This window comes from Polypterus senegalus, chromosome 8 (assembly GCF_016835505.1).
Source record: "Polypterus senegalus isolate Bchr_013 chromosome 8, ASM1683550v1, whole genome shotgun sequence".
NCBI lineage: Eukaryota > Metazoa > Chordata > Cladistia > Polypteriformes > Polypteridae > Polypterus > Polypterus senegalus.
Genome location: NC_053161.1, coordinates 24,707,599 through 24,722,131, shown reverse-complemented (window position 1 = coordinate 24,722,131; position 14,533 = coordinate 24,707,599). Strand labels below are relative to the sequence as shown.

At 37.0% G+C, this 14,533-nt stretch overlaps 1 protein-coding gene across 1 annotated transcript in view; it reads left to right on the top strand.

The window, feature by feature from the left end:
- LOC120533844 (anoctamin-6-like) overlaps window positions 1-14,533 on the top strand; it is a 136,753-nt gene that overhangs the window by 73,870 nt on the left and 48,350 nt on the right. Inside the window, 4 exon segments of the mRNA XM_039760880.1 lie at window positions 4,340-4,455; window positions 5,411-5,545; window positions 9,183-9,288; window positions 13,176-13,236. Of these exon segments, the coding sequence (XP_039616814.1) occupies window positions 4,340-4,455; window positions 5,411-5,545; window positions 9,183-9,288; window positions 13,176-13,236 (418 nt within the window).

The window sequence follows — 14,533 nt, the reverse complement described above, 5'->3', positions numbered from 1 at the left end:
TTTTCTGATTTTAAATAGTACAGCAGATTTTTTTTCTCACTGCAGTGTAGTAGATGCACTGGTAAAAAGGTTATAACATTATAATGCACTTAGACCAGTGGTGTTTCTTTAGGCATTACTCTGAAAAGCGCTAATGGATGAGGAGCTGTGGTAGTCCCAGTGTTACTGGATGATTTGTGTTTCAAATTTGATGTCTTCTGTTTACTTTTTTCATTTTTTGGGGATTCTGCATTTATTCCAGAATCTAATTGAACATCCATATTTAATGAAGTCTGTGCTGCTTCAGGTGATACACTTAAGGCTCCTCAAAAGAACACTTCCTACTTAAAGCAGCTACCAACATTTTAGCTGTACAATAAAAAGCAACAACTGAGACTAAATTAAATTTAATCCTGAAATGAGAGGCAATGAGGAAAAAAATAAACTAAAAAAAAAAGGGCAAATTAACTGCCAACTAAAATTGCTGAGCTCACACATGCAGCCACAGCACACTTATTTGTCGGTAAACAGAGAAGGCCGAAAGAACAGCACCTGGCACACTGCACCGTTGTTCTCAGTGCATGGATTGCAAATACATTTGTAAGACTGACTTTTTTTTTTTTTTTTTAAGCAAACCTGAATTAACCACCCTGAACTGCATTCTGCTATCAACTACATCTGCCTGCAGATTATTTTTATATATATATATATATATATATAAGGAGACTGTGATGAAAAATAGAAACTATAATGCAGTAATACTGTTGTTAAAGAAACAACCAAATTGTCCCCTTAACATTCTGTCATTGTTCTAAAATATAGTATTCTTTTTCCCAGTCTTTTTTTTAGAGTTTTATAAAATCACAACAAAGAAACACGTTTAATGACCATTGAGCTAGGAATACTTGGGATCAAAGGAAACTCCGGAGATGGTTAACAGCTGTTCAGTCTCATAAACAAACATATAGGTTAGGTAATAGGCACAATAGCATAACATGAGTCAAACTAAATGTTTTGTTTGTAATCTCATGCAGGATGGCATTTCCACATGTGATTAATTAAAACACTGATCTGTGTTCAGGAGTATCTCATCTATAGATTCAAGTAGTGTTTTTTGTAAATGAGCCATTTTTTTTCACTTTTAACATTTATAAATCACTGGCTTTGTAGTTCCTGTTATTTCTTCTTTTTCCACTCAGAAACTGGTGAATTTTCGTCAAGTAACATATGGAAATAGAATAAAGAACAATCAGCTTGATTTTATTTGCACGGAAAATTATTTGTATTCTTTATTTACCTGAAGCCAGTGCTGGTTCATGGTGGCATCAATAATCACTTTGATCTTTTCTAGTATTCATGTTGTGCTGTCAGGAAACTAAATCCTTATGTTGCTGTCGGTATCTTGGAAAGAAGTGTGACTTGGGTTAAACCTGAGTATATTGTATTTTTATTCTAAAGTTTGTAGGCAATTTCATTTCTGACACAACAGCTGTTAATTATGGAGCTACAGTGCCACCATTTAATCATATTCTAGTTTGTATGCTAGTTTGTAGGAGTGTCCTTTTTCAAGTGATTTTTTTTTATAAGGTTCCTCTTTGTTGTTACACTGGTGATAGCACTTTGAGGATTATTACAGTATTTCTTCTTGTACCATCAAAATAATGTTTCTGTAATTTGTTTATTCAAATAATATTTGTGCCATTTCTGCCATTAATGTGTAGTGCTGAATGAAAAGCAAAAGCCGTAAGTGTTAGAAGGGAAGTTAAAGGAAGAAGCCCTTAGCATTGAAGTACCTGTTAGCCTTGAGATGAAATCCATTTAGTGGAGTTGGAGGAGAGCATATAGCATGAATAGACAGTTCTCTTTTCTAAAGTAACAGCCAAAATATTTAGTACAGTTTATTTTAGTTGTACATATTTTGAGCTTTTTCTGCCCACTTTTATTTAAATTGGCTATTCTGTCTTCATATTACATCTGTATCTATGGAGCACAATCTGTTTGTTTGTATGTACACCTTTTTGTTTTTTTAAGCAAGAGACATGAAATTTGGTTCACAGGTACTACTCGCCATATGTCAGCTTTTTGATATATCATTTTTAGCCTTGGGAGCAGCCAAGTGTCAGAATAAGGGTCAGAATCCAGTTCTGATGCTGGTGTGAAGGTTATCACACTTACCTTTCAACTAGAAATCCAGTCCAATTCCTGCCAATTTTGTTTAACTTTTCCTTATTTCAGGCATTTCCCCTTATTATTCTTGTCATGACCCAAAGTCACCTCCAGTAGTATCATATTTTCTGCCGACTTACTTTTTGTGATTTGGAGACATGAACATATTCTCTCCACTACAAAGTTTTCAGCACTGCTTCTCTGTTACATTTAAGGCAAACTAAGTCAGGTTTTTGACATATAACATTGGGCATTGGCAGTGGCTCTGGGTTGAAGCAAATAGTTGTAATCCTACAGCTGACTCAAAGTGCATAAAGAAATGGGGTAACTAATCATATTTCCTTTAAACTCAAACCTTTTTTTTCCACTATATATTTACAGTGAAGTTTCAAGCTGGGAAACATAGAAACAGTTTAAAAGTAGGGGTTATATGAAATAGTACAGTGTGATTTATCGACACAGGGAAGAAGCGTCAAAAAGGTTATGATGGTACTTTGATGGTTTGCACATTTGCACTTGAAAAAATATGTGGTCCTAATCCCCACAAATTATATTTTAACTTTTTTCTTTATTCAAGCATTTCCTTTACAATTTTCAGTCCTAAGCATTGTAAAAGATAGCCCAGCCACAGACAGACACGACACCAATGTCTAAAACACACGGGTTTATTTATTCCACTAATCACAAATCCAGTTCCACACACTCAATTCCTCAGTCCTTTTCCTGTCTCTTCCGCCGCCTTCACTCCTCCGTCGCAAGCTCCGTCTATCTCCTCCCGACTCCGGCTCTTCGAAGGGAGTGCGGTGGCCCTTTTGTCATGCCCTGGATGTGCTCCAGGTGCTGATGATGCCCCTGCACCCGGAAGCACTTTGGGCATACACAGTTCCTGGAGTGGCAGCACTTCCTGGTGTGGCTGGAGTGCTGTCCTCCAGGGCTTAGGAACCATCCAGGCAGCCCCTTGGTTGGACCATGGACCCCTGTGGGGTTGCGCTTCCCAGCTCTGCAGTCGTGGTCCTGGATGGAAATCAGGGGGGCTGCCCTCTTGCATCCAGGGAAAATATTTCCCCCTTCCCGGTCCTTCTCTGACCCAGGCATCCCGGTGGGGCAAGGTCCCTGGCCACCTGCCATACCATTTTTGGACTTACTTATTGCAATTTTGGGATCTTTGCACCAGAAGGGAAAGACAATTTCCAGTTCCACCAATAATTACTAAATACAGAAAGATGAAGGGTAACAAAGTAAGGTAATGAATAATTTGTAATGTCTTTTTACTTTTCATCTTCCAAGTTTCTTACTCGAGCTACTCTAGGTAACTCAGCTAATTCAAAATAAATAATAGACTTGTTAAATAACATTCCTGGCTTCTGCTGACAAGCTCTACTCCCTTATAAATCTGACCAAGAACAATTGATGACACAAAACTAGCAGATACATATTTGCCATAGATGATAATAATGGTTCATGTGTGTGTTAGTGCCTCTGTCTTTTTCTCTTTGTGCAGTGTTTTTCCAAGTTATAGTTGTGGCTTACAATAATTATGTAGATTACAAGTTTTCCAAAAGTCACACCTATCACATGAAACTGGTCATTGTCCAACCTCTACCATTTTTCCAGTGACTGAGGATTAGCATATTCTGCTTCCCACTATCAAGTACCTTCCACTTTGTTGCTCTTAATTTGTTCTATACGTAATATTTCCTTCCACCAATTTACTCACAACTTCTTCATTCTGAATTTATTTTTATATTCCAGACACCAGATAGTGGAATCAAGCATGTTATATTACCGTTGTATTCACAATGTGTCTTCATTACTTCTACTCACTTCTGTGTTTCTTGAACTTTGCTCAGTATTACATTGGAAATACTCTGTGTTCTCCTTCAAGCACTCCTGATTTGCTTTTTATGATTTGTTTTCTAGCTTGTCATTATCTTCCATTAGTACTATTTATTGTAGGTTATTATCCAATGTAATATCAGGTAGCAACATGAACTGTTTTATGTTCTCTCAGCACCTTTTAGGACATAAAGGTGATAAATACATTATCCAGAATGAGTGGAGACTCTAAATTGTACACAGTTGTGTTAAAGAAAACGAGATGAAACATTGAGACTATTCTTCTGTGATAATTAAGAAGATTGTATGAATGTGTAAAATATATGGTAACACACTTTTTTCTTTGGTATTGTTGCAGTGTAGATTCAACGTAAAGTCAGAAGATTTAAAATGCCCCAATGAACGGTACCTTCTATATAGAGAATGGGCACATCCTAGGAGCTTTTATAAGCTGCAGCCTTTGGATTTAATAAGGTAGCAGTTCTTTTCAAGTTTACCAAGTGCATTATAGTGTTATTTTACATAATTCATAAACTTCAGCTTAATTTCTTTTTATTATTTTTACCTAAAATCATTGCTAGTAGGATCATTAGAATGTTTGTTTTTGTTACATTTTTGGCTTTTATTACCATGTTAGTACAGTATGAAATTACTTTTTTTTTCAATAATTATTTAACATTTTAAAGTTTTCTCAATTTAAATTCCATAGATACCAGTATTTAAATTATTTTCTACTGTTACATTAATTATTTACCTATAACTTTGGATATGGTCAAAGTTTTCTTTGTACTTTCCAAATTGCTTATTATTTTCAAATAGGAAATTAATGTTCCAACAAACGTTATTAATATTAATAAAACCCAAATAATTTTTTTGACATAAAAGTATTATGTAATTAGTGACCTTTTATATGTTGAATCGGATTATCAATTTGTTTTAGTTGCTTTTAATAACTTTAAATGTATTATTATTAAAGATAATTAGTAAGGTTTTGGTTTGATTTTCACACAGTTCATATAGTTTATCGTTAATTCTTAGTTGTTAATTTATTCCTGAAATTTTGCTTTTAGGGCATAAGTTTTACTACCTTAAAGATTTTTTTTTTTATATATATTTGATTGGTTTAAACTCTACTCAGTTAGATTTTTCAGACTAACCTATATCATGCTCAGCTATGTACATTCAGTAGAAAAAGAAAAAAAATGTTAAGGATTAATTATGCTTATAACTTTTGGATGTGTCATCTTCGTGGGCATTTATTGAAAGGAAATGGAAGAAATATGTTTGTTGTGTTTCCCAGCTTTTAGCAGAAATTGCCCAGTGCTAAACGATTCTCTCAAATAACAGATTTTTGGTAAATAACTGCAACATGTCTTTTTAAAAGCAATGAAGTGTTTTGTTAATATTTTGTGTATTTTATGCTTAACAGAAAGTATTATGGAGAAAAGGTTGGAATTTATTTTGCCTGGCTTGGTTTTTACACCAAGATGTTGGTCGTTGCAGCATTTTTTGGATTATGTTGTTTTATCTATGGATATAAAACAAGAGATACAAATACCTGGAGGTATGTAAAGTAACTTTAAACTTATAAAAAAAACTCCTCTTAAAGTCATTGTCGGTTCATTTTGTTCTAAGTGACATAATGCTCAATTATCATGAGTGCTCAGTTGTGGTCCATGATAACCACAGCTGGCTGTAGTATTGCCTTCAACTAATGTCTTAATTTTTTTTGTCTTGTGATAAATTAACAGTAGCGCAGTTATTTTTCTTTGTAATAAAAAACACTTTTTGCACACTTGCTTTTTAATGTACAGGAGTGTATTCAGTATATACACATACTGTATATACATAGAATTTTATAAGCATCGATTCAACAATCAGACACTTGTGCTCAAAACACCTATACACATAGTAGAGGATGACAAATGCCGAACAATTCTGTTTTCGGGTTATTTTTAAAAGACAAGACAAGTAATAAAATAAAAAAAAAAAAGTCTCTTCACACATGCAAGCTGCCTCTTAATGTGCATTTGAGTGAACTGGTTCAAAAAACACAATACCACCACAAAGTAACAAACAAACAACTTACTCTGCACAACCACCTCTTCTCTCTCCACCACACTGCCCTTCTCCAGTTCAGTGTTGCTCTCCGTCCTCCCAGCTCAGACCCGCCTGGATAAGGGAGTGTGGTCCCTTTTATTGTGGAACCGGGAGTACTTCCTGTGCCAGGGCTGATGCCCATTGGAGGTACTTCCAGGTCACATGGAAGTCCCATATAATAACGGAGTACATCTCCCTGCTGTGCCCACTTGCGTCATCCACGGGCCCAAGCAGGGCTGCTCTGCCAGATTACATTTCCTAGTATTCCCTGCTGGTTCCCAAATGGGCACCAATATCCAGGACTTCTGCCTTCTAGTATTCTGTTGGAATGAACAGCTAGTCCTTCCCAGTCCTTTCATTTCATCCTGGCCAGGGAAGGTATTGCAAATATGTCTGGTTGTGACGCCTGTGCGTCTGTCTGGGGCTTCCTGTCTGGGTAAGGAATTTTCTTCTCTGTCCGGGCTGTCCATCTGTCAACCTTGGGAATACTTAGGTGGGTATGGCCCCTTTCCCTTCTTTGGTTGGGATGCCTGATTGACCTCTTGAAACCTTCCATCTGGGCAAGGAACCATTCCCCTTCCTGGTCATGATGCCTCTCTAACCCATGTGGCACTTGCAATATGTTACTTGCCCTGTGTAGTTTGTAGTGATGGCTGAGAAAAAATTTGAATGTCATGTTTTCATGCAGAATGGAGATAAAAAATGTTTATGATATAATACAAGCAAATGGTGACCAATACAATACAATGGCAAATGATATTGGAAACATAAAAAAAAATCTCATGTTACTTGGGTTGCATAATCCAAATGTCAGTTATCTATTCATATGTTTAAAACTTGCAAAATGCATACATTGATAGATATTTCCAAAAAAAACAAGCGCACATCATAAAGGAGAAAGGTTTTATTGAATTAAAGATTCACCTCTCCCACTCAGTCTTTAGTCTAGAGTCTTATCTTATTGGTCTAACTTAGAGACCAGTGTGTGTATAAGAGTGAATCTTGCAGTGGACTGGGTTGATTTCTGCTTTGTTTTCCATGCTTATCTGATTGGCTGTGGCCTTCTGTGACAGTGAATTAGATTAAACTAGCCAACCTGCGGCGTAGCATTCGCCGCATAATCAGGCCACTTAAATGATTTTTAAGTACAGAGGAAAAAATAAACATTTGAAAAATCCGTAATTTAATAAACCACCAAGAAAAGTAACATTGCAACAATGCATGCCACGAACCAACATACAATTGTCCGTGACTGAAAACCGGAGGAGCGCCGTCGCGTTTTCTCCTTCCAAAGCGAAGGACGGGTTTGAACGGCGCTCGTTCAGTACGCAGTGCCCGCCCCCAACTCCCTACCTGAGTCGCTTTCGTCTGTCCACACGCACCTGTGAGTCACGTTGACTGTTAATTTTCCAAACACCACCTCAGTCGGTTTCCACGTTGATTTTTCATTGTTTGCAGTTCCGGCTGCTTTTTTTTTTATATATAATCCACCAAGTCACCTGACCATGGGGGGGTTTACAAAGGGCAGGGACGTAATCAGTGCGAGCGTATGACCCGCACGTACTGGGAATTTCTCGTTCGTGGGGAACAATTGGAAGCCACGGTCTCCATCACGAATGGGGTTCAACGGCTTACCCACGCCGGGTAGACACATGTTGATCCATTCAGTGTAGCGCGTGCAGTACCGGACATACAAGTGCATCACAGACCTGTTAATGCTCAATCTCACGTGGCTGAAAGCCAATTGTCCCTCTAAGAATTTGGACGCCGACCGCTGTTGGGTCGTGTAACTATTTAGCAGGCAGGAGTCTCGTTCATTTTCGGAAATAACCAGCCAAATCGCTCCACCAACTAAGAACAGCCATGCACCACCACCCACAGAATCGAGAAAGAGCTATCAATCTGTCAATCCTGTCCGTGTCCGGGCCGGGTGAGGTTTCCTGTGTTGAGTCAAATGAAGCGAAAGGCTCCACACCTGGTGGTGCCCTTCCGTCAATTCCTTTAAGTTTCAGCTTTGTAACCATACTCCCCCCTGAACCCAAAGACTTTGGTTACCCGGTAGGTCATGGGAATGACGCCGCCGGATCGCCTGTTGCGGAGCCTGCATTGGTGAAGCAGGTGAAACGGTAATGAAACAGAGGCACAGGGCTTATTGGTTTTTAAAGACTGCTTCCTTCATTGGGTTTTAACCAATGCATGGAACGAACCAACACATAGTCGTCCGTGCGGCGCTCAGGGTGGAACGGGAGGAGAGGAGAAGGATATCCACTCCGCTCCCTCCATCATGCTAGTCTGCTGATTTCTTGTTCAGTATACACTGCTTGCTCATGTGACCACCTCCAACTCGTCACACGAGTCATTGTCGTCTTTGTACAGTCCAGATGCACCTGTGACTCACGTAGACTTTTCATTGCTCTGTGCGGTTTTGGCTGCCTTTCTATATATAATCCACCAAGACACCCGACCACGGTAGGAGGGGTGTGTACAAAGTGCAGGAGTATCTAAGAAGACGCATGTTTGTCGCGGATGCGAATTGCTGTATGTAGCGTGTAAAACAGTTTGCTATAGTGCACACGGTCGTGCGTCGTAACCGAAAACTCATTTTTTAAAGACTGCTCACTTCATTGTGTTTTAACCTCAGTTGTAAAGGAACGTTTTAAGGATCCCATGGGATACCCCTCGCAAACAGTTTTACACGCCGCATATGGCGATTCACCTCCGCGAGAAACATGCCTCTATTAACAGTCAACATGGGTCGGAGCTGCATGTGACCTCTACGACAGACGAATATAAATGACGCCAGTTTTTCTGTGTCGTCGCGTCCGAGTTGGTGGGCGTGGCTCTGTGAGTTGTCGTCGTATCCAATGGTCTTGGAGTTGGTGGGCGTGGCTCCTTCCTGCGTGCGCCATAGGTGTCTCACTTGTCGGCGCTTAGTGAATCCACGCCCCTTCCGGCGTGCTTTCCATGGTTGTCTTGCCTTAGTGAATTATATATATAGATGGTATTGACAATGTTATTAATCATATATATGATTTATATTATATAAAATGACTTGTGAATTGCATTTAACTTCTATAATATTTGTTGATAATTGTTTGCAGCATAGAGGTATGTGATCCTGAAGTTGGAGGACGAATAATAATGTGCCCGCAATGTGACAGAGAGTGCACATACTGGAAACTGAATAGTACCTGTGAATCAACTAAGGTATGAAGTTCTTTGTCGAAGAATTATCAGTGTATGCCCCAAGGCTAACAACAGATTGTTGTTAATTTATCCCACTTTATAAAATACTCAAAAAGAAATTTTTACACTACTGTGAAGGGCATTTGAAAACTAGTCATCCATGATTTCTAGGGCCAAATTTTATATTTCTGTATTTCTGCAAATTAGTTATTTATTGTTCATACTAATTAGAATTAATGTCACATTTGACACCATATGAGGGTGTTTGATTGTTGTCTTGGAAGAACTTGTGGTCCACTTTTTTAATGCTCTCGTTGTTAAAGAATAGATTTTTCATTTGTTTATTGTTTTAATATCCAGACAAGACTAATAAACCATTTTGTCTAATAAATAAGGCAGAATGTGTGTTTGGCCAGTGTTCTATTGTGGAATAAGTGGGCATTCACAGATTCATTATGGATTAGCCTACTCTTGTTCACTGCAAATGCACACGTATGAACAAATGAACACACTATCCACTTAATCACTAATTATAAATGATGTGTGCTCAGACTATCATTCCTCAATACTCCACATAGTGGCATATCCCCTAGACATTGGAGATTGATAAACTTAATCTTTAGCTACTTACCAAGGCGTGTTTCTCCTTCCCAAGTTGATCACAATTGAAGGCATCCTTTCCCGCTAGGTTAGCAGCTCAGATGTGTCAATCTACCCACACCAAGACTCTTGTAATTTACTTTTACTTTAACCACCCAAGATGTGCAGACAAAGCGTAATATTTTTAAATCAAAGCAACATTTACAAAGATGTATGAATAATGGCAACAAACAATTAATAAAGTAGAGATGTAAATGAATAGTACTAAATGAGCAGCAAAATCTGGATCAGAAGTCCCTATTGCCACCCAGAGGCTTTACATCAGGCAAATAAAAAAGATACATTAAGTAAGGATGTAAAGCTACTGAACTGTGCCCAGAATAGCATCTGTGTGAGGGAGTGTCCCTGAAAGCAGACTGTTGAATGTCAAGCTGACGCATGATTACGGGCTTTTGTCCAGAAATTTATTTAGTGAATGCACCTGCATTTTATTCCACACAGGGTACCATGCTAGATAAATGTATTTATTATGTATTATACTGATTTTGATTAAGAATATTATGGTTTATGGTGTATAGTGCAACACTCAAATTTAGAAGAATAAGTGTGTATTATTTAAATTGACTTTAATCTTGAGTCCTTAGCTACTTTAACTGCAGTAGTTTCAGTGCAGGGTTTAGCTCTAAAACGTGACGGGGTATCGTCTAGTGTAGAATTTTCATTCAAAGATGCATATATTGTTTACAAACAACTTTTCTAGAATTTTACTTATAAGTAGGTAAAAATTATTTTTGTGTAAAAGTCTGCAGTCATGCCTCGTTTTCTTCATCAGGAGTTTAACAAGTAATTACAAAAACAAGGAGTTTACTTTGTCTAGCACACTGTCAGAGGCATCATTAAATAAGCTGTTTGGACTAGATCAGTGGTATATATGGACAATTTTTAATTTGAGCAGTTTTTTTATTTTAATAAAGGAGTTACCACTTGTGTGACTAATAATAGAAAGTGTATCTGCTTTTTCTCATGTGGTCAGCACTGGACATTATCACGTATTATCAACAGTTTGAAAATGTTTCACAATTAAGGAACAAAGGCTGAAAATGATTCCATTGTAATTTATAATTCTAGAAAAGTTTATCTTTCAGATTGGATTGTAGTATTGTCTACTGTTATCTCTTTTTTCAGTTTATAATAAGCTTGTGCTAGTTCCTTGAGATTACAAACCACTCTTCCATGGCACTAAAGTATGTGATTTCTGAAGTACAATATCAGGAGCAGTCTTTGGCCTAAATTTATCCTTTCATGCACATTGCTAACAGAATCAACTAGAGGATTACCTTTTAGCTTATACAAGCAATGTAGTGAAGGAAACAGAATTAAAATAATAATGATGCATTATTCCATATTATTAGTCATAGATATTTTTGTATTAAAGAAAACACAATAGTGAACCAAGAAGCATCCAGAATATGTATCACATCGATATTAAGTCCTCTGAATATTGATTAGAATCTAATTTGTTTAGGCATCACATCATGCTGAGTAAGATCAAAGTAATGCAAGATATTCAAGTATTCCCATTCGTTTGAGCCATAATTCTTATCAACATGAAATAAAAATCTCCAGCTTTGATAACCTGATCATACTAATTAAGGGTAGATGATACATCTGAAAATTCATGGGGGTGCAGTTTTCAATCTACACAGGTCTCCTGAGCGTTCTCAGTCAGAATTAGAAAATCTGTTTTTTTTTCTCAGTGTTAAAATAATTTTCATAAAATTTACTTAGTTAAAGCTCTGATATTAAATTGTACCATTTTCATGGTCTTGGGAAAGTCTGGTACATTGAGGTAATTGGTACAAATTGATATCATAATGATATTATATATGTTTTATGCCTAATTGTTTTATCATTTTGGCTTTCCTATAAGTCATTACTAGAGGCTTTACGTAAAATGCATTTGCCTGTATTGAGTAGATCAGCATTGCAATGCTGAATGTGGTTTACTATAGTGTGCAACCCGGAATTTGCAATGTTCCTGTGTTTGCTGAAAAACAGACTGAAGTTTCTTTGGAAACTCCAGACACAAGTGCTGGGGAATTTCTAACAGTAGACTTTTTAATGACTAACACATTTAAAGAACTTGCTAGCATGGTAGGGCAGTTACCAATCGTAATCGGTTTGGGTTGAGAAGATGAAGGAGACTAGACCCACGTTCTCCCTTGCAGCGCTGATACTTCCAGCCTTTGTTGTGAATGGACATGAGGGTTAAGCAGACTTTGCTCAGAACCACTACCTTTGCCATCAGTTGATTAAAAAAAAACAAAAAACTTTCTGCATTCAAAGAATCTGTATAGACTAGGAGGAAGGCATCAGGGGCTGCTACCATGTTTTGTTCTCATTTGGTAGTTGAGCCTTGTCTGATGGATCTGTTTTTCAGTGCTTCCATTGTACACTTAACTTTAAAAGCACCACTCCTTATTACAATGAATGTAAGAGCTGCTACATCTCAGAAGTCTAAACAGAATCTCACATCTCATTAGCTTCACTAATGTTGTTCTATGCTGAATGATTCATTAATTATGCTTTTGCATTTGTTTGATATTGTTCAGGAAATACATTTTCAGTCATTGTAATTCATAAAGTCCTAGACAATCTTTCTCCATAGGAATTAATGATGTACCATCTATCTTTTATAATTATTGTATAATGGTATGGTTTTATGAATTAGTAAAATTCATATTATTTACCAAGGTCAGAAAGTTTTAAAGTCTTCTTAAACCAACCTTGTTTTTGGATTTGTTATAGCTAAGAGTGTACATTTGCCATAGAACAACAATATGTAAAACAAGCATTATGAAAAGTATGGTAAATATACCTCACTTAAAAGTATCCACAAGAGCAAATAAAATGACAGTTAACAAGAAAGGAATGCTCTGTTAAATATAGTATAGTGTTCTAATGTATCATTGGGAGTAATCATGGAAATGTGGTAGAATGTACAAATACAGTTGCTTGTTCAGATGATTCAGTTTCACTAAATGTATTTGACAAAGACCAAATGTTAAAAATTGTGGGGAGTCTGTTTTTGCTTATTTTGCTGTTTACAAGTAAAGGCATTAGTAATGTATTTGATTTGATTATTACTATTTATTACAGTGCTCACTGTCTTACAAGAGTTGAGTTTTACTTTCTGAAATACACAAAAACCATTTTAACAAATCTTATAGGTAAAAATAAAATATTGAATTAGAATACTACTTATAATCTTTGTTCTAACTCCTGTTATTTTCCCCATTTTATTGTAGAAACTCTCCATTTTTGACCACTATGGTACAATGGTATTTGCAGTCCTGATGTCAATATGGGGTGAGTTGTTTTTGTTTTATTTTGACCACTGTCAATTTGGCCTAAATATCATACATGCATGGAGTAAATTCTGCTTTTAGATGGTGAAGGGTGCTCTGCACGAGAGCTCGGTGTATTGTAAGTTTTAATTCAGTTGGACAGATTGGAAAATGTATGCCTTTGCTCTAAAAGCCCATATTTAATTCCAAATAGCATCCATTTAAAACCAAAGCAAATTCATTATTTTGAAAAGAGTGGCCATTATAGCAAGAATCACATATCTGTAAGTAGTATGCTTTAAAAATAGCAGTGAAGATAAATGATACAGAAATTGACCACAGTAGCATAATGCATCAAAAGTACTTTCTTATATTTTTTGCAGCTCCACAGCAGTAAGTTGAAATAAATATGCACAGCTTACAGGATAACATTTGTCTTGTTTTTTTGTCTGAATTAAAGCATCTCACTATATGAGCAGTGGTAGTATATTTCTGTATTTCACATAGTTGCTTATGACTTTGTCCATTTTTTTCTCCTCAGTTGTTATTTTATGGTTTGCAGTATAGCTTTATCATAAATTGCTCTGATAAAGGCTATGCATTATTTCCACACGACACCACTCCTGAGAGCTGTGATGTTGGTATGCAGTTGTGTCCTTCAGTTCATACAATTTTAATTTCAACTAAACTGAGCTTGATCTCCTAAGTATAATTTACTGGTTTGCCCCAGATTATTACCAGCCTTTAATTAAAATGCAGTTTAATTTTTACTGTTTGACAGAATTTCATCTGTACAGATTCGAGCAAAGTGTAAAGAGGGAGCAAACGGAGTTGGGAGCTTGTGCTGATAACCGTGTGTTGCTATACCCACCACGTGGCGAAACACCTGGATTTAGATCCAAGTGCAGCTGTGCAATGGGTGACACCTCAGCACCACACTGAACAGTGTGAGGTTTTTTTTTTTTACAGTGTCTGGAGTGCCAATCCTGCCACTAACCCTCAAGTTTTCCCTGAAAATTGGAAGACCTGTTTGCAGATTAACGTCATACCAAGGACGGAGCAATTGCAGGTTAAGGGCCTTGCTCAGGGGCCCAACATAGTAGAGTTTCTTCTGGTATTTATGGGATTCGAATCAGCAACCTTCCAATTGCCAGCACAGATCCCTAGCCTCAGAGCCACCACTCCACCCAAAGTGGATAAATTCTAAATAATTAAAAAGTGAACTGCATTAACATTCTGTTTGCATTGTATTACATGCAGTTGTAAAGCAATTTGTACATTTATGTCATATCTGGTAATCAACCACTGGTACCAAGCCA